Source organism: Platalea leucorodia (assembly GCF_965183815.1).
Source record: "Platalea leucorodia genome assembly, chromosome: 7".
NCBI classification, from domain to species: Eukaryota; Metazoa; Chordata; class Aves; order Pelecaniformes; family Threskiornithidae; genus Platalea; species Platalea leucorodia.
Genome location: NC_138829.1, coordinates 6,294,944 through 6,313,593, shown reverse-complemented (window position 1 = coordinate 6,313,593; position 18,650 = coordinate 6,294,944). Strand labels below are relative to the sequence as shown.

General features: G+C 48.3%; 1 protein-coding gene across 1 annotated transcript; it reads right to left on the bottom strand.

Moving 5' to 3' along the window:
- Window positions 1-288: 288 nt before the first annotated feature.
- On the bottom strand, window positions 289-8,894 carry DACT1 (dishevelled binding antagonist of beta catenin 1; the record flags this gene model as incomplete). Its single annotated transcript, XM_082316859.1, has 4 exons — window positions 289-2,147; window positions 4,474-4,629; window positions 6,291-6,423; window positions 8,559-8,894. 4 exons carry the CDS (start codon window positions 8,892-8,894, stop codon window positions 289-291), a joined length of 2,484 nt encoding a protein of 827 aa, XP_082172985.1.
- Between the last annotated feature and the right edge of the window lie 9,756 nt (window positions 8,895-18,650).

Below are 18,650 nucleotides of genomic sequence, written 5' to 3'. Positions count from 1 at the left end.
AGATCCATTCCCAGAAACATTAGCCTTTTTTCAAATCCTTCTGATACCACGCACTGGAGGCTGTTCACCACTGAAATGGCAGTGTTATGGTTTTCTTTTTAAACGAGTATAATGGTCTTTTATTTCCACGTAAAAGGCACTAGTATCCACCCAAGTTCTGAAGACAAGTGACATAATTTACCTTAAGTTTTAAATATTTGTATAAAAAAAAAAAATCTGTGGAAATATGTACACAAAAGCACCTTGCTTCCGAGAGCAGAAGCAGATACATTCCACCAAGTCACCTCACTAGACGGTTGTCATGAGCTTCAGGGAGCCCGACCGAAAGCGGAGGATTTTCTTCTTGAGGTTATGGGAGGCTTTGATTTTGACAAAGGCCTTCGCCGCATTTTCATGCAGCTCCGGCGCCGTGACTGTTTGGATGGGGAGCGTCTGGACAAACTGAGACCAAATAAGGCCCCCGCTCTCATCAGAGTCGCTGGTGGTTGTGCTCTCCCCTACGAACTCCACCTCGCTGAGGCTCGACTCGCTGTCTCCAAAGCAGTTCGTCGTGTAATTACTCTGCTCATCCTCGCTCGTGTCCACCACGGTGGAGTGGAACAAGGACTCGCACTCTGCCGAGTACTCCGAGTCGCTGGCCACGTAGGCATACGGGCTGACGTAAGGCAGGGGGACTTGCGAGTAGACCCCCACACCTTCCCGCCGGTTCCTCCTTGCCCTCCGTAGGGCCTCCTCGTAGGAAATCTCTGCCGACGACTTCCACCGGCGGTAGTCGGCCCGCTTGTGTTTAGGCTTGGCCACCACAACCTCTCGGCCATGCCCGTGGGATCGGATGGTGGATTTGTGCAGGCCAGCCTGCCGACTCTGGAGACCCGACTCCGGCTGCAAGCCGCTGCCTCTCTTCCCCCGCGAGGAAGGTTTTTTCAGTTTCTTATTTGTATCCAACTCATCAGGAAAGCGGCACTTCTTGCCGACTGGCTTGGTTTTCTCCCGCAAGGTCTGCGAACCATTTTCCAGCCCGTTGGCAAGGTGGGGCCTGTGTTTCAGTGCAGAGCTTTTCAAAATCTTGACATTTCGGGTGCCTTTGTGAAGCTTCACGCTTTGCTGCTGGGCCGGTATGTACTGGGCGTTCACCAGCAACCCATCATCCAGGCTCTGGGAGGAAGAGCCCTCGCTTTTGAAATCCAGCGCGGGCCTCTCCTCAACAGCAGGCGACGAGGAGCGAGCTGCCTGCAAGCCGCTCTTCAGCAGGATTTTTTTGGGAGGCTGGCTGACCCTGTTCTCTGGCTGCAGCACCACCGTCTTCCCCGGGCTCTCTTTGGGAGACACGGCAAAGAGCTGGCCATTCTCCTTGGGGACATCCCCTGCCGTGGTCACTGCGTTGCGGTTGAGCTCCGGAGGCGCCGGTTTGACGCCCCGTGGTAGGTGCTTGCTCTGAAGTTCGCTTGCCGCACCGGGCGGGAAAGCCGCTGGCAAAGGTGCCTTCCTACTCTCCAGCTGCTCTCCAGCCGGCTCCCTCGGCCTCTGCTTTAATGGGGAGGGTGCTGCATGGTCTAGAGCGGTGGTCCCACCAGAAGGCAAGCATGCTTGCTTGGAGCTCTTCAGGTTCACGACGTTACCATGAGCCACCACCCCTGCAGGCTGCCTGACACACATGCTTCCATGCCTCAAGATCCCTTTGGAGGGATCGGCATTGAGACTCGTCCTCGGTTTGTTAGTCCTTACCGCGTGAGTCTTTTTCTGAACCAGGCTTAAGATGTAACCATCTATCCTCTTGCTGGTGGAAGGGCATGGCGCCGGCCAGGATCCTTGCGGGAGAAAGGCGTTGGCGGATTTTCCCGAGTCCGTTTCAGATCCAGCGCAAACATCGCTAATATCACAACCAAGCCTCTCCTCTTCTCGCTGGGGGTTTTCAGTCACGGGGAGAAGAAACATGGGACTCTGCACAGCTACCGCATGGAGTGGGCTGGGGTACCGGTAGACATCATTCCCGTTTTTAGACACCAGATCGCACTGGTACTTTGGATGTACATCTGCAACGACATCGAGGGAATTTGAGTGCGGTGTGGACAAAGAGCGACAGACAGAGCCTGCGGTCTGGTCCTCATGCTGGCCTTCCTTATTATAGTCCATCCAGCCTATGAGATCTGAAAGGCATTTTAGAAGAGTTTAGAGAGCCTGCCAGGGACAGTTCTGCTATGTTTTTCATGTGCCATCAAGGACTCCGGTCCCATCTACACACACGATGCAATGTTTAAACAACAGCAGCGCTGTTCAAACAGTAGAAACCTTGCAATCAGGGATGCCGTTTAAGTGATATAAAAGCAGCACTATTCTTCTGTGGGTTCTCTTTGTAACTGCATCTATGTAGGATTTGCCCTAATATGACTACATGGTTAAAAAAATAAAAATCACAGCCCTAATGAGAACGTTTGCTTTGGTTTCAAACCTGTGCCTAGGTTGCTAAGAGCTTCCTATTATACTTCCAAGCCACCCAGAAGTCTGTAAGGGTCTTTTCTGTTTATATGCTACACAGGCACCTCTGAAACTCACTGCGGGCCTCAGCACATATGAATTTTATATTTTACTTTGCTAAATCCAAAGGGAAACGTAAGAAATATAGACAAGAGTCCAATGAATTCTTTTAGCTTATTGACAAATTTCACTTCCAGATTTTTTCAAGCGTATCTTGGGTCAAAAAAAAAATCCAGATTTAATTTTGTTGTTGTTATTAGCATTACTACTATTATTATCATCATAATTATTTTATAATTATAATAATGCCAATAATTGTAACAGATACTCCTTTTGAGCAGTAAAGGGTTAAAGAATGGGAAACAGGCTCATCTTTCCACACAAGTACAAGGAGTGCAGGTCAATCCAGCTGACATCCTAGCCTTGGCTCTGCAAAGAGTTCTGTAAGAGAAATCCAGTGCGTTTCAGAATGCATGAGTCAGATTTAATGGCTGAGGAACTCACTTGGGAGGTAAGCAACCTTAGGAGCAGGGCTTCAATCCAAACACCTAAGATGATTATTATTTTCTTAAGCTTATGTTGCCCTTGTCTTCTTGGGTAGGGGTACAATCTAAATGATCCTTCTAGATCACTGTCAGTCCTGTTTTCTACCCTTGGGCTAGAAACTTCAGCCAGGGTACTCAAATTTGAATGCTCAGTGCTCATCACTTATCTAAGGCTTATTTCAAAAGAGGTCTCGCAGACACTGATGAAAACAGCTGATAGAGATGATGTTCCTGTGTGAACAGGGAAGTCAGGAGCATGAACTTCCTCCAGATCACCTCACAGTTTTCCCACATTTCCTAAATTCTACGTCACAGTCAGGAAATGTTGACAAAACCACTTCTTTGAAACGTGCCAGTTTGTGAAATTTCATCTCTGAAAGTGAGATGGTATGAATAATGAGAGTTTTAGGATTTTGTGATGTATACAGAAAAACACAGCAATGCAATCTGCTGGAAATCCTTGTGTATGTTTTTCTTTTTATGTGTGGCTGATGAAGATCACATATACCTTATATCAGGGAGCATTCAATTACCTCAAGCTGTTCAAAGGATAACTTAGAGGGCTTCTCAGCATCTCAGAATGAATGTATGCCAGGCTGTATTTTCCCACTTTAGAGTTAGAAGAACTTGAATTATTTTGTCTTCGATTCACAAAAAAATCACTGTAAGTTAACTGTAAAGAGCAGAATGGAAATTGGAAATACTATGTTAGGAGCATCCTCCACAACCCAGAATGAACTAAGGCTTTTGAATGAGTATGGCTGCAACCAATAACGCTTGATCACAGAAGTCCTGCTGAAGTGTCCTTTCTGGACCACAGACAGAGGCCACCCTCCTGTTTAACCATCCCAGACATTAAGGCTTGCATCTTCAGCCTAGTGTTCAAGGAAAGTCAACAGCTCCCTGTTCATGATGTCTATTTGTCTGTACTGTATAAATGCAGGACACACCTCAGCACGGTCACCTAGGGGTTGAGGACCATCAGAACTGACAAAACGACCGCTACAGACAGACTGACGTGCACCCTGACCTCCTAAAACCTGTAGCTGGCTCCTTGCTCTGTCACTTTACTGAGGACATGGCTGTTGAGGTATCTTTCATTATTGCTATTTAGTTAAAATGCTTTTCTAAAGGAAACCGTGAGAAATGAGCTGAGTAATGTGTTTATGTGTATAGGTACCACTGCCCTCTACTGGGTAGAGCAGCTGTCGTATTTCCACATGTTCTTTCCATGTGTTTAGAGTGTCATATTCACATGTGAGGCTGGACTGGTGGAAGGCCAACGGTCCTACCTCGTGACCCATGTACGTGATAGGCACTGGAATCTTTTCAGAGCACAATACATCAAATGAAAGGAAGAAGGGTTAATCCAACCCAGATACTCCTGAGGCAGTATTTCCAAAGCCAAAGCCACCTCCTGGAGTATGATGTATTCGACCTGCTTTTACTATACCTGCAGATTTAGGGCGTCCATCTGAGATATTCAGTGTTGCCTCCAAAGGGCTGCAAAAGCAAGTGCTAGAATGGCAACTGGATAAACACTCACTGAAGACAGAGTTAGATGAATTGGAGAGCGATCCAGAAGCTCCATCACTCAGCTCATAAAACCCTACAAAAATAAGAGTTTGGATTTATATTAGTTATGTCTACACAAAGTTACCATTTGTGTCCCTAGAAAGGCAGTCAAGCTCATGTTTATGTTGGCTTGCTCTATTGCAATTAGTTATGGGATTTCATTCAGTCACCCAAAAAACAGCACACAATTTAGTAATATCCTTATTGCTATGAAGGACTCTTTAAAAGCAAAGCACTTAAAAGTAAAAAAGCAGAACTTTACTTAGCATATGAAATTTTGATTTTTTTTTTTAACTTTTCAGGGGTTGGGGTTTTAGCCTTTACAAAGGTTTTCAGATTTTAGCAAGAAGGATCCAGGCTGTGTTTGACAGCCCGCTCATTTATTAGTGTATTATACTTCCAAGACAGACTCTCCAGCTATTACTTGACTACAAAATTTTTACCAAGTACTGGGTCCAATGCTATCCATTATTCCCCTCAAAGTTCTAGAGATAAATATAATACTCATGGATGACACGAAAGAAGGAAAACGGTAAATAATGTGCAGACAGAGAAAATTTAATTTCCTGGTAAATTGAGACTACTAAAGCAAAATATGACATACCATAATCAAAACTTAAACTGTACATTTAGGAATAAGGAACCCAGGGTATGTCTACAGAATGGGGATGCATCCTGAAAAACAATAATCCTGAAAAGGACTTGGTGAACATGGAAAAGTGGCTCAATCAAGCTTAATGATATGGCAAAAAAAGCTAATGAGATTGTTGGGTGTACAAAGAGGCTAACGAATAGCAGTAGGGAAATTACTTCAGCAGTCTATACAGCACTGGTAAGACAGACATTGGAACAGTGTGCCTAGTCCTCGAATCCCGCATGCTTAAAACAAAGCTAAAAAATTGGAAAGGAGCCATAAAGCTATTTAAGAGCTCGGAAAAATGCCTTAAAACAAATGACTTAATGAATTTGACCTGTTTAGCTCCTCAAAAAAAGTCAGGAATTATACTGTATAGCACCTGCAAGAGGAGAAAAAGCTAGGTACTAGAAAAGACCTTACTCCATGGGAGAAAAGCATATAAAAATATCAGCGCTGGAACAAGTCAAATTCAGATTAGAAATCAGTAACAGTTTTAACAATTGCAAGCTGGTGGATTCTCCACTTTTTAGTCTCTTCAGAACAAGTCTAGATGCCTCTAGGAAAGGTTCCCCACAGTTAAATACCACTTACTGGCTTCAACACAGTTAGAATGGGATGAAACTCAATACATGAGGGATCAGACTGTTTGATTCAATGGTCCCTTCTGGCTGTAAGATCAATTTTGACATCTTCCTCCTGCTGGTGGTGCTTCCTTTCACCATTTTTCCTGCAGCCTCCTTCCTAATATGCAGGAGAATTAGAACTTTTTGAACTAATTTGTGGGTGGCCTTGGAAAAAAAAAATGCCCCAAACACTAAAAATAGTAATTTGTAAAAAATTTTAAAATTTAAAAAAAAATGTAATTAAGCTTGAAATGCTGCTCTGAATATATTGTCTACAAACAGCAACCTTTCCAGTGGCAGGTGAACTTTGCTAGTAGGCATTCATTATCAGAGTGTGAACATGCTGTAGACATTTACTGTTGTAGTACTGAAAACTACAGCCAGTTTAATTCCAGGTACCAAGGGAGGCTCCGTTTTGCTGAATATTGGCCTTACCTGAACTTGGACGACTGTCTGTCTCAAGGTGTTCATCTGTCGTTTTTTCCACGTCCAGGCGGAGATCACTTATTTGCTTATCTAGCTCTTGTAACTGATTTAGTAGGCCGGCGTCCCTCCTCCTCAAGCAGTTCTGGAAAATAAGAAGACAAACAACATCAGCTGTTTGAGTGGGGCAGACATGAGGGGCTCCAAAGACAATCAGCCTTCTCCATCTGAGCATCGTGGAAATATACCTTGTCGATATTCTTTTATTAAAAAAAAAAAAAAACAAAAACAAACGACAACAGAACAAAGCCCTGAAATTATAGATAGACGCTCTGGATAAATACTTAACTGAAGAATTATGCAGGCACTTCATTCCAGCCTCTTCCAGCCAGTTCTACACAAGGAGCACGCTCCACAATTTAGGAAGACCAACACACTCTGTTGGCAAAGCACTCCTTTGCAGGACCACAGCTGTGACAACAAAGCTGTATTGTACGATATGGTCAAACCAGACCTGCGCACATGAAACGGGCTACTTCGGTGAAAGGACAGCTTTGCCAGTGTAACAGGGGATGTTCACCACCACAGTGATGTTAGTCAAAGATCACATCTGTCCATACAATGGGACGAAACAGCTCTGCCAACAAGCGCCTGTAGTGTGGGAACCGCCTTGTTCTGCTGCACATGATGAGCTTATAGTCTACCATATAGACAGCAAGATTCCCAGGGCTGGGATCACGGCCCTTTTATTAGTTTTGCAGTGCAGCAGGAAGGAAGAGTAATTCTTCCTCTGCTCCCATTATAATTGTATAAAATTGCTGTGAGATGAATTTTGAGGCTATTTATGAAAGTAATTTGATGGCATAAACTAAGCAATAAGAAATGATTTTGTAAGGCACTCATTAACCCACGGTCAACGCAATCAGTTTCCCTGTGTGTGTTATAACGTTGCTTATCCATCATCTGTTCAGCTTCATACCCTTTAATTGTTCTGGCTTTGGGGAAAGTGGGGGAGGCAGAAGGAAGATTTATCTCTTTTTTTTTCAAGCGCATCATTTGATCGGCGCCCAGCGGTGCTCTGATATGCTCATCGCAAAGAGTTTTGATGCTCATAACTGGACTGGCTAAACCCATTAAATCCAGGACAACCTTTCCCCTGGGGTGGCCCAGTCCTCGGGCAAAGGGGAAGCAAACGCTAATAGTATTAGCGAGGCTGTTTGAAGATGCGCTGGCGTGTAACACCATCCTTGGGGAGCCAAAGGGGCGATCCCAAGTCTTCTCCCACATTTCTGCCGGGAGCCGGGAGCTGGCTGGAAGCCAGGCTGGCAGAGGTGATGGGTTCAAGCGGTGACTCCCTGCGCCACCTATTGCCACCAGTGTCCCCCCTCCCCCAGCCAGCACCGCATCTGGTTCCAATCCGCAATGTCAAGTGCACAAATTAAAGTGCTACCACAAATCCCCGGGTTTTTTGGGTGCATTTTTTTTTCGGTGAGTAATGATTCCCTGGTCCTTCACTACAGCTCTTCGGCAGCCAGCCCCTTCTCAGCAGCAAAATCGTTTATTTTTATCTTTTAAAGAAGGAAATGATCCTAAATTAACTGCAAAAGGCTAACGAGAAATAAAAAGGGGGTGGGGAAAAGAAGAAATCAGGCAAATAAATCACGCAATGCAACTTCTCCCTGGGTGAAAGCAAATGCTGAGCCGTGCACAAAGACCGCCAGGCACAGCTGTACGCTATTTTCATTGAAAAATGATCTGCCGCTTCATGCCGCCCTCCATCTCTTCCCACACCGGCTACAAAGCGCGTCCTTCAACAAAAGCATCCCTTATTTTAAGGGGCCCGATCCTGCCCTCGTTACCTCCTCTCGGGGCTGCGACCCAGGAGCTCGCTCCCAACTTCCATTCAAGGCAAGAGAGGCGCTGCCGTTGCCTTGAATGGAAGTCGGACCGCCGGCCTGGCTCGGGAGACCCAAGGGGAACCGCGCAGCCCGCAGCAAAACGCCGGTCAAATCCGCTCGCCACCCAGTTGCCACCGCTTCGCCCAACGCCGGGGCCGCCGGTCCCCGCGGCGGACGCCGCTCGCCGCCGCCCTCACCTGCGCGCCCGGCCGCGCCGGGACGCGGTGCCGGCGTGACAGCGGCGTGGGCACCCCGCGGGGCAGCGCGGCCGCCCCCGGCCCCGTCCTCGCCCCGCCGCGGGGCAGCCCCCCGTGGGTCCCACCGCCCCGCGGGGACGGCGACGGGCGCGCAGCCCCCCGCCGCCCGGCCGCCCGCCGCTCACCAGCTGCCTCCGCAGGAGGAGGATGTTCTCCTCCAGGAACTTCTCCTCCAGGCTGCGCGGCGGCGGCTGCCCCTCGCCCGCCGCTTCCCCGCGGCCGCCCTGCGCCGCGCCCGCCGCCCGCCGCAGCAGGAGGCTCTTCACCAGCAGCTCCTGCCGCTGCCGCAGGTACTCCAGCTCGCCCAGCCCGGCCAGCGTGGCCTCCAGCCTCTCCCGGGTGCGCTGCCGCTCCGCCTCCGCTTCACCCTTCTCCCGCCAGCGCGCATCGGGCTCCCGCGGCCCCCCGGCTTGTCCCGGCCCCGCCGCCGCGGCGGCGGCTGCGGCGGGGCTCGCCTTCATGGCCGGGGAGGGGGGCGGCCGCCGCTGACAGGGCCCTGCCCGCGGGGGGCCAAGCTCCGCCGGGCCCCGCGCTGCCGCCGCCGCCGCCGCCGCCGGTCGCGAATGGGCCGCGGGGCGCCCGGCTCCCTCCCCGGCTGCCGCCGCCCCGCGCCCGCCCACCGCCGCCCCTCCCTCCCTCCTTCCCTCCTTCCCTCCTTCCCTCCCTCCCTGCACGACCGCCGTCGCCCTCCTCCTCCTCCCGCCCCGAGCCTCCGTGGTCCCCCAGCGCCGGGCCCGGCGGGCCGTGGGAAGGTGGGGTACGCGGGGCTGCTAACCACCCACCTCTCCAAAAACTCCAGCGATGACCTCTGGAACCAAGCACGGCGTAGTCACGGGCCGTCGGCAGCACGTTGCGGTGCCGTGTTGCTTCTACAGCCTGACGCGTCCGAAACTGGGGACGAAGCATCCTGGCGTGAAGGCGTGAGGGTGTCGGGAGTGGGTAGGGAAAGGTGGGAAGCAGAGAACACGGCAGGTCTTGCAGCGGGGTGCTGACTGCGGCGCAGGCACGAGGATCAAAGCGCCAGCGAGGTGTTGCTTCAAAGCCCGTTCGAGTCGACTAGCCACAAAAAGCCATAATGAAGTGAACTTCATCACAGCACGTAGACTAATTGCAGCAAGGGATCTGCAATTAGGTTTTCAATGGGCACGCGGTGGAAGGAGGGGGGGGGGGTGCAGATGCCAAAGAAAAGAAAAAAGAAAAATTTTAGGATTGAAATAGAGCAAAAACTGAGTTCCAGACATGTTCGGGGCGGGGGAGGGAATGGAAGAGGAAGAAGAAAGCATTGAGGGAGCCCTTCACAATATGGGGTTTGTTTGGAAAGATGTGAGCCCGCCATACAGCGGCTCTCACGGACATTATGAGCATAATGAAACGCTCTTTCCTGCTCTCCCTCTGTTCCTCAGAAGATTCTGAGTGTGGTACTGAAAGGTCTCAGATGAAATTCATCTCCCCACACCCATGCTGCTTGCAGCAGACAACATATTGCAGTGGTGCGCCGTACACCTACTTTACCCGTTGTAGGTGTTGGTCGTTCCGAGAGCCTGCAGCTGATACAGATCATTACTTCACAGTCTTTTTAAACCAATGTAAAGTGTTTTCTAAAAAGGAGATCCGTCCTCCTCCTGCAGCTCATAGCCAGCCCTCGGTCCCCCCCAAATGCTGGCCCAAACGTAGGTGAGGCCACACGCATCAGCCCAGAGGATGGTCGAAGCTAAAGCTCGCTCCATTTCTTTTTGCTTTTGATCTCGTCCCCGAGCTGGTTCACCACACAGCCAGGTCAGTGCAGTGCATCTATGTTAATATTTTAGTTTGGATTACGAGTGCCTTTTTGAACCAACTCTCTAGATCATTCCGGTTTACCGTGCTGCCATTCAACTGGGGAAAACAAAAGCAGAAGAAGAGAGCACACCTGAAGCACCCCAGCCACTAATGGATGTTCATGAATGGGCATTCGGATGAGAACACGACGAGCCCAAAGAAACACCCTTGAAATAGATCCAGGGTGGGTGGCGGGTGCTCAGTACGGCCATACTGCTCGGCAAATCCACGCCTGTTGTGCTGTCCTAGCTGCTAACGCAGACGTAGGTGCGTGTGCCAGCAGAAGGGGGGAAGCAAGGCGGCGCAGGCATAAGCAGCCAGAGAAGGCAGGGCTCCTTCTTTGGGGAGCAGTATCACTCCTGCCAGATTCAAGAGGCTATGAAGTTGCAGCTACAGAGAGAACTGACAAACACTGAAAGGACAAGGGATGTCCCAAGGGCAAAGGATTGACTGAGGTTGCTAAGCAAAACTGGAAATAAAACCCAAGTCCCATACTGGACCACTGTCTCTCTATTAATTTTATCTATCTGGGCCCATAAATGGCCCAGAAGTAGGTTCAGCCTCTGCCCCACAACCTACAGGCCACCACTGCTGACCTAAAAACCTGCTCCATGGCTTTCTCTCCTGCCTGGAGCTTGGCATGCAGTACCCTCTGAGCATGTTTATGCTGAAAGCTGTCTTGCAATGCAGAGTTACTTTCCCAAGCGGGTACCAGAAGCTGTCCAGATATGGAAGCAGAGAGCTCCCACATTTTCCTTCACTCTTTTTAGCCAGATTTTGCATGTAGCTCTGTGCCTTGTATGCAATCGTACACAAAGCTTCGTGCAATATTTATGCAAAGCTATTTCAACTATTTCTGTGCTGTTGTGCACTGTGCAATGTAGACATTGCTTCAAAAATAAATTACAGCGCTAAATAAAATCTGTCTTAATGTTCAGATTTATTTATTTTGCCACTTATCATTTGGTAGATTTCGGTCTGATTCCTCCCTCCCACATCACCTCTTCCACTCCGAAGAGCATAAGATGCCGCTGGTCTCCTGTACTCCCTGCTGACATTTCTGTGTTCATCCTTCGCAGCGCATCGGTTCCAGGAAGGAAAAGAAACACAAGAACTGCCAAAACAGTCAACTGCCTACATCACGTGGAGAGGAGAACGCAGCTTCGACTGAACAAGCCTCGCTGTGCAGCTAGGATCAGCAGAGAGGAAGGGAAGGGGAATCTGAAGAAAAAGGAGCCCAGGTTTCACCCCGTAGATGAAGGAATAATAAGGTGCCAGAGAAGCAGTGGGAATTAGGAGGCTGGACAGCATGGGAGAAGGAGATGTGCAAGTGAGCAGCCAGCAAGAAATGTCAAATTATGTGAATAACAGAAAGAAAACAAGATGTGACCTAAGACACCAAGAGTGAGTCCACAAAAGAGTATTCAAGAACTAGGATGAAGCTCAGCAGAGCGTAGGTCATGGAGACAAGGGGAGGGAGAGCCCGGAAAGGCAGGGTTTGAAGGCAGCAGAAAGACCAAAGAGAATGAGCATAAAATACAGTCCCTTTAATTTACTCAGGAAGATGCTGTTCAGAAAACAATGAAATAAAGTGTCCATATGCAGCAAGACAAAAAGTCTGGCCATAGGTGGTGGAATATAGATGAAAGGCAGAACGAGAACGGGACAATAAGGTGAGAAGATGGAGAAAAGGCTGCCTTTGCTAGGTATTGTCCTAAGTAAAACATATTTTAAGCACAGAAAGGACAAGAGACTTAAGACTGTTTCTCCCCTCTCAGTTACACTGCAGTCGATCATCCCAGTGAAAAACTAGTCTGAGATAAGAGGGAGGCCCCAGTCCCCAGATTAGCTCTGACTGGACAATCTTTGGAGGCCTCTATCTCAGCAAACCAAACATCTCAAAACCCTAAGTAATAGGACTCTCACGTGAAAAAAAATCTCCAAGTCCAAAACTGTCTTCCATTCCTCTCCTGGCTTGTGGCAACGGCTGAAGGACTTGCTCTTACACTGCTTTGTAAAGTTGCTATTCCTTCACTGGGGTAATCAGCTGAAATTCTCCAAAAACAAATAATCCCAGATTCCCCATCCTAAACACGAACACAGAAACTGCAAGGAGGGAGGCAGTGAGTTATCTGCAGGGAAGGCGAAGAGACGATGATGGAGGAGCTCTGTTGCTAGGATGTTATGAGAGGTGTAATTCTGTCTGGTACAGAGGCGGTTATGAAATGGCTCATCTTTTATGATTATCCTGGCTCATCTCTTATGATTATATTATTAGGTGGTGGAAATGCTGTGTTCCCTTCGCATTTCATGTAGAGGGAATAAAGAGATGGTCTCTGCCCCATGGAGCTTACAGGACAAGAAAGAGCAGGTGGCTGCTGCTGGTAAGATAAAAGGAGCCCTGAGAAGGTAGTGGTTGGCGTGACGGGCAGTGAATCCCAACCACCTAGGCAAGGGGCAAGCGTTTCTGACCCCCGTCTCACCATTAATTTCGTTCCCACTGGGAGCGAGCCCCTACATCCCAATGCATCCATTTGTCTTTCCCTCTTCCACCCCTGCTGATCATTAAATTCAGTTTAGATTAAATGAGGCCAATTAACACTTGTTACTTTCCTAGGTTCATTTCTGACCAGTCACACTAAAATGAGTGCAGGAAATTGCAGAAATTAAGAGGAACATTGCAATTCCCTCTTTGTAAAATGAAAGGAATTGCTTTCCTTGCTTATTGTAACACAACCCTTCGGAGGCAGGGTGATACGTTATCTGGAAACATCCACTTGGGGACTCTGCTTAAGACCCACAGCTGTCACGAAGCCTCTGATACTTTATTTTAATCTATTCTAATGTTAATTTTCTAAGCATTTCTTAATTGCATTGGATAATATAATAGGGTATAAATCTTATCAGCAAATCAGACTGACTTCAGTTTGTGTTATCATATTACCATGGTTACATTATTATTACAAGTGAACCTTGCGCTCATTACTAACCACAAACAATTCTAGCAAATAACCTCAACTGAAGAAAAATATCCTGGCAGTGTTTCCATTTTTTGTCAAACAAAACCAATTTCTCTGGGTGATAGGTAACTGCAGCATACCTAGGATGCACTTTACTCTTCTCAGACTCCTTCAGCCTACATTTATTTCCTTGCGTTTGTACAGCGCTGAAACATTTCCATGCTGTCAACAAGACGCAGAGGCTAAATTCCTTCAACACAGAATAGGATCTTTAACGCAAACTCAGGATATTCAGATGACAAGCACTACCCCAGCCTGTCAAAACATCACCACGTTTGTATTGTTATGGCAAAAACTGCTAGTGACTACTACGTTAGGAACCATTGACAACTTGATTACGTCCCTCGAGGGCCCAGTTTCTCCTTACTCTAATCTGATCTGGATGCGGTCTCCCATCAAAAGACACAGTCCCACTTTCCCTCATCCCCAGTGCCACTGCCCGTGTGTCCGGTGAAGGGACAGACATTTCCCATGGGGTCACTGCAATGATCTGATGTACGAGAGGGAAACGCGCTGGAACCGGGGAGGACGGCGATGCTGTCCCTTCCCCTGCAGCTGACGCTTAGTTTGGGCATTTCCTACATTCGGCTGTTCCTCTGCTGCAGATCATTGTCCCACCGGCTGTGCAGGGAGCCTGGCTGGAAAACAGATCGCTACCCTGATCTGAGTTTAAAAAAATAACCTCTTCTTTCCTTTTTGTTAACCCAGATGTTTCAGCAATCCACTTTTAAGCTTGAGCAGTTGCACTGGCACGACTGAGAAGGCAGAGCTGTACAGGAATGAAGAGGCAAGAGCAGGAAACCCTCCAGCAAAAAGCTCCATCCAGAGGGAATGTGGAAGGAAGGATGGACTGTTTGCAAAACAAGAAGTCACCCGGGAGGCCATGGAAGAGAATGCAGAAGACAGCTGCTTGTGGGGAAGCGACATTAGAGCTTCTCCAGACATTCCTGTCAGACTACGAGCCACGCGAAGACATTCGTTTCCGCTTTGCAGGCAGCAGCCCATCTGGTGAGTCAGGGAGAGGACTGATTTTGAATCACCCATTGCTGCCTCAAATGGGGTGGTGCTCCCCAAGGCCATGAAAGACCCACTTCTGCTTAGCAAAGGAGCCAGAGCAGTGCAGAACCTCTGGTGAGCCCCGAGCCCAGCGAGGGACCGCAGCGCTGCTCCCGCAATGCCTCCCGCCTGCATCAGGTGTCAAACTGGCAAAGAAGATGCAAAACTTGCTTCTAGTCCCTAGATTAGGGAAGCCGTGGGAGAGAATTGGATGGAAAGGGTGTAAAGCCAGGCAAGATCAGCTCCATTTTTACCTCTGTTTTAAGGATGAGAGGGTCTGATAAGGACAACATGGGAAGGGGGAACATGGAGTTAAACAAACCAGTGTCACTCATGATGTTCATAGCTGACAAGAAGCAGAGCTTGAAGCTACCCCCCTCGTTGTGCACTATAAAGAAACTTTACCAGCATTTTAGCAAAGCACCTAATACATCATGTCTTAATGCTAACTGGTGGGGACTGCATCCCCTCCCCAGGCTCACGGACACTGTTCAAATGAAGTCAGAGCTGGACTGCTCCAAGTAACACTTTCTTTCTAACTCGTTTTTTCTTCACCAAGCAGATTATGTCAGTTGAGTTCTGCTGCAATTACTTTTGACTCATCCTTAAAATATCATGTCTGATGTTCTTGTGCTTTGACTCCTTTTCTTCTCCTGGCCTGGGTTTCATATTTACATTTAAAAATGCCTAACCTTTGGTGACACGGACATCTGCTTAGTTTAATGCCTTCTTGCTCCCATGCTGCTAGTGTTCATCTCAGCACATCGGGCTGGGAACAGCCCTCACCAGCATGGCCTTTGCAGAATAATATCTATTAAATTGTGAATAATCAGCCACCGGGAGTGGAAGAACAGAAATGATGGGCTTAAATTACAGCTTGAGATTTAGACAGCCTGGGAAAAATTCCCAACGGAAGGAACTGGAACAGTGTGAGGAGGAGAAAGGTTCTCCATCATAAGATGTCTTCGACAAAAGGTTAGGCATGGATATGTCAGGAGTGATAAAGACTCTTTAAGGGACAACAATGCACTGAGCAAGAGCTCATGCTCTTCAGGTCCCACATTAACGTAGGCTCCAATGGCAGCCAGTCCAGTAAAGCAAGGCCATGCGAAGGCCAGGCCCAGCCCTACCACTGGCTGCCTTCCCTTCTCCTCTCCCTCTGCCTTCAGCACTCAATCTGCCCTAGAGACGCACACATCCTCTCTTACCAGGAAAGGGAGTCCCACCATACCTGTGCTTGGCTACAGAGAGACCTCTTCCTCCTGCCACCACCAATACCAATGATCTAGCCCTCAGAGACCTACCCATGGCAGCTGCACAGGGGACCACTCGTGCTGCTGAGCCCTCCCTTGCTCCTTCACGTCGCTAAGACCCTCTGCTCCCCCAGCAAAACCCATCTGTGGTGCCCTCTCAGCCCCACGTGCCCAGGAGCCCCGCTCTGCTCCAGCTCTCTGCCCAGAGGAGGAAGGGCAGAGAGTGGGTCTCACCTCCAGCCCTCCTTTTTCCCTGCGCTGCAGTGGAGAGACAACACATAGGGGTAGGGAGGAGGGAGGCAGAGCGCAGCAGGGTAAGAAAGGCAATGCTGGGGCCAGCTCTGCTTTGGGGACACTGCAAAACCATGGTAACATTGATACTATAATTAACTATAGCAACAGCTCTCTTGATAGGCAGTAGTGTAGCACCGTTTCTGCCTGTGTGGACACTTCTCCCATACAGGGCTAACCTAGCCAGCTAATGTATGGTCAGTAGTGAAGGTATAGCCATAGTGACAGCAGCACGGCCCAAATGTTTTGTCCCAAACAGGCTTATACACTTCATGCTTTCCCTGCTAGCTGAATCACTGCTCCTACCTCACCACACGTCTGTAAACAGCCACAGCTCAGCGTTCAACCCAGGACCAGAGAGGTTCATGCTCGAAGTAGTAAGCCCTTCCCAGAAGAAAGGACATAATTTGCAGTACAATTTGCATTCAAACTGCCTGTGATGAAGGCAGAGCTGGCTGCAGTTGCACTTTGGATGGCCTTGGGACCCCTCAGCTGAAGTAGGCCACGTGATGGGAGCCTGGAGCTGGACAGAAATACTCATGGGAAGGCTTTCCAATCAAGCCTGTCTGCACGCCGTGGGAAGCTGAGCAAGATCAAACTGTGCCCACAACACGTTTTAGTTCATATAAATCTGACAAGAACAGCAAGGACTTTTTTTTTTGTTGTTTTCCTCAGAAAATTCTAACCCTACAGCCTTCAAAGGAGTTTGTTCAGTCTCTGCTGATGCTCACTTGGACAAAGTGACTCTGACTCTCTAAAGTATTGATTAAACTATCTTTTATTGGAGCTTACATCAGTAAGCCACTGCCAGTGAAAAATGGCCCTTGAATATGAATCAGAGGCAACCTGCATGTATCTTGTTTGCACCAAACAGCACATTTTATGAGCTGGCTTTTAACCTTCTTTTGGATATGGGCAAGCTGAGGTGGGCTAAATAACTCAACCAAGGTCACAAGACTTCAGTGTCAGAGGCAGAAGAGATCAGGTGTACCAACCTCTGTCATTTGGGCTCTCCCTTTAAACCAGGAGATGTCACGTGTGTAAAGGAAGAAGGCTCAAAAGATCTTGTGGTAGTATCGATCTGCTAGGCAGATAGGTCTGCTTCACTCTCACCATCTCACTCTCATGTTCTTTGCATCTAAGAACTTAATTTTGCAATTAAGAACTTAACCTAAAATTTTAAGCTTCATCTCCATCCATTGTCTCTCTCCCGGTTTTCTGTATTCAGAGGGTTAACAGGAGTGAGTCTCACTTAGCATACAACAACAAGTCAAAGAACCACTAAAAAAATCCCCCAACATAAATCTCTCTGCCTGAAATAATTCCCTTTCCACTGTGCTAGGGAGAACAAACACAGACCTCTTGCTGTCGCTTAAGGCACGTGCCTGGAGGAAGGGAGGTGTCGCTGGCTCCAGGCTTTGCATCAGTGAGTCCCATAAAACTTGGAAGGTCAGGTGTGCAGTCATGGAGCCTGCGACGTGTAAACAGCGGGACGTGAATCGGACCGGGTAGGGCTCTGGAAGGACTTGCCCTCAGTCTCTTAGCCTTAACTTAAAACCTGAGCTGAAGAACCACCACACACGGAAGGCTGGCTTTGAATTCAGGTGCAAACTGACCCGAAATGGTACCTGAATCTCTGTTGTTTTCATTGTTCCACGATTTTTTGAGTATTGAGCTGCTTATCAATGTTGGCATAAGAGGGAATATCACTTTTTAATCTTCTTTAATGAAGGCTTTGTCCTGGAAGAACACATTTTCTATCAACCCAGGCATCTGCAAACCTGCAAGAGAAAAGAATGGCATTTCAATTTCCAGAAATTATTGGCCCAAAACTTTAATCTGAATCTCACAGCTGAACTGTTGATTCAGGGCACGCTGCATCCTTGCGTTACCATTTGCTGTATTAGCATCAGATGTGCAGACAGGAATATTTTTTTAGAAAAATAGCCTGCGACAGCAAGGCAGTGCTGGGGAAGTTATTTCATTTCAAAAGATGTTGGCATTGCAAATCAAAGCCTCTCCCTCATATGGCACTGGTAGTCATGGGATAGCACTGCCAGCCCTGTCCCGGGACTGACTCCGCAGCCAGCCTGCCTGTCCTTCCAGGCCTGGGAGAGGACACAGGAGAGGGAGGGCTGCATCTGGTTTGTCTGGAGAAGGCCACTCCAGTCCTGCGATTTTAACTTTGTCTTTCCTTTAAAAGGAAACCTAGTTTCTGGTAACCATTTCGGTGCCTCTGCGATAGGCTGAAATTGTTGCCCAGAACTGTTCCTGCTTTTCAGATGATTACCTCCAAGTGGCTCTCAGATTCCAACTGTTAGTCTCATGCATAATGTATTTCATTTCAAGCCTTTCATCTGTGCATAAGCTTTCCATCTATTTCTATCCTGGTCTTACACACTCTTTTACCTGTAAAGCAGGAAAAGTTGCTATTTTCCTCACTTCTTTCTGGAGTCTCATTTCTCTCAAACACTGCTTACCACTTCCAGCTCTTGTGCCACCAAAACGCTGTTTCAGGGGATGAGGTTCATATCCATCCTCTTATTGCAGACTTTTGGGGATGTCTTCTTTCCAGCAGCATCTACATTGGCTGAAAAGTTCACTGCCTGCAGCTACTCTCTGTTCCCTGCTGTTGGTGATGGATCAGCCAGCTGTGTTCCTGTGATCACTCCCTAACCCACGTCACCCACGGGGAACCAGCTTAGCTCATGCTCACCCACTCCTTTTAACCAAACTGACTTCAGGGGCTCTCACAACACGGAGAAGCTGGTTACAAGGA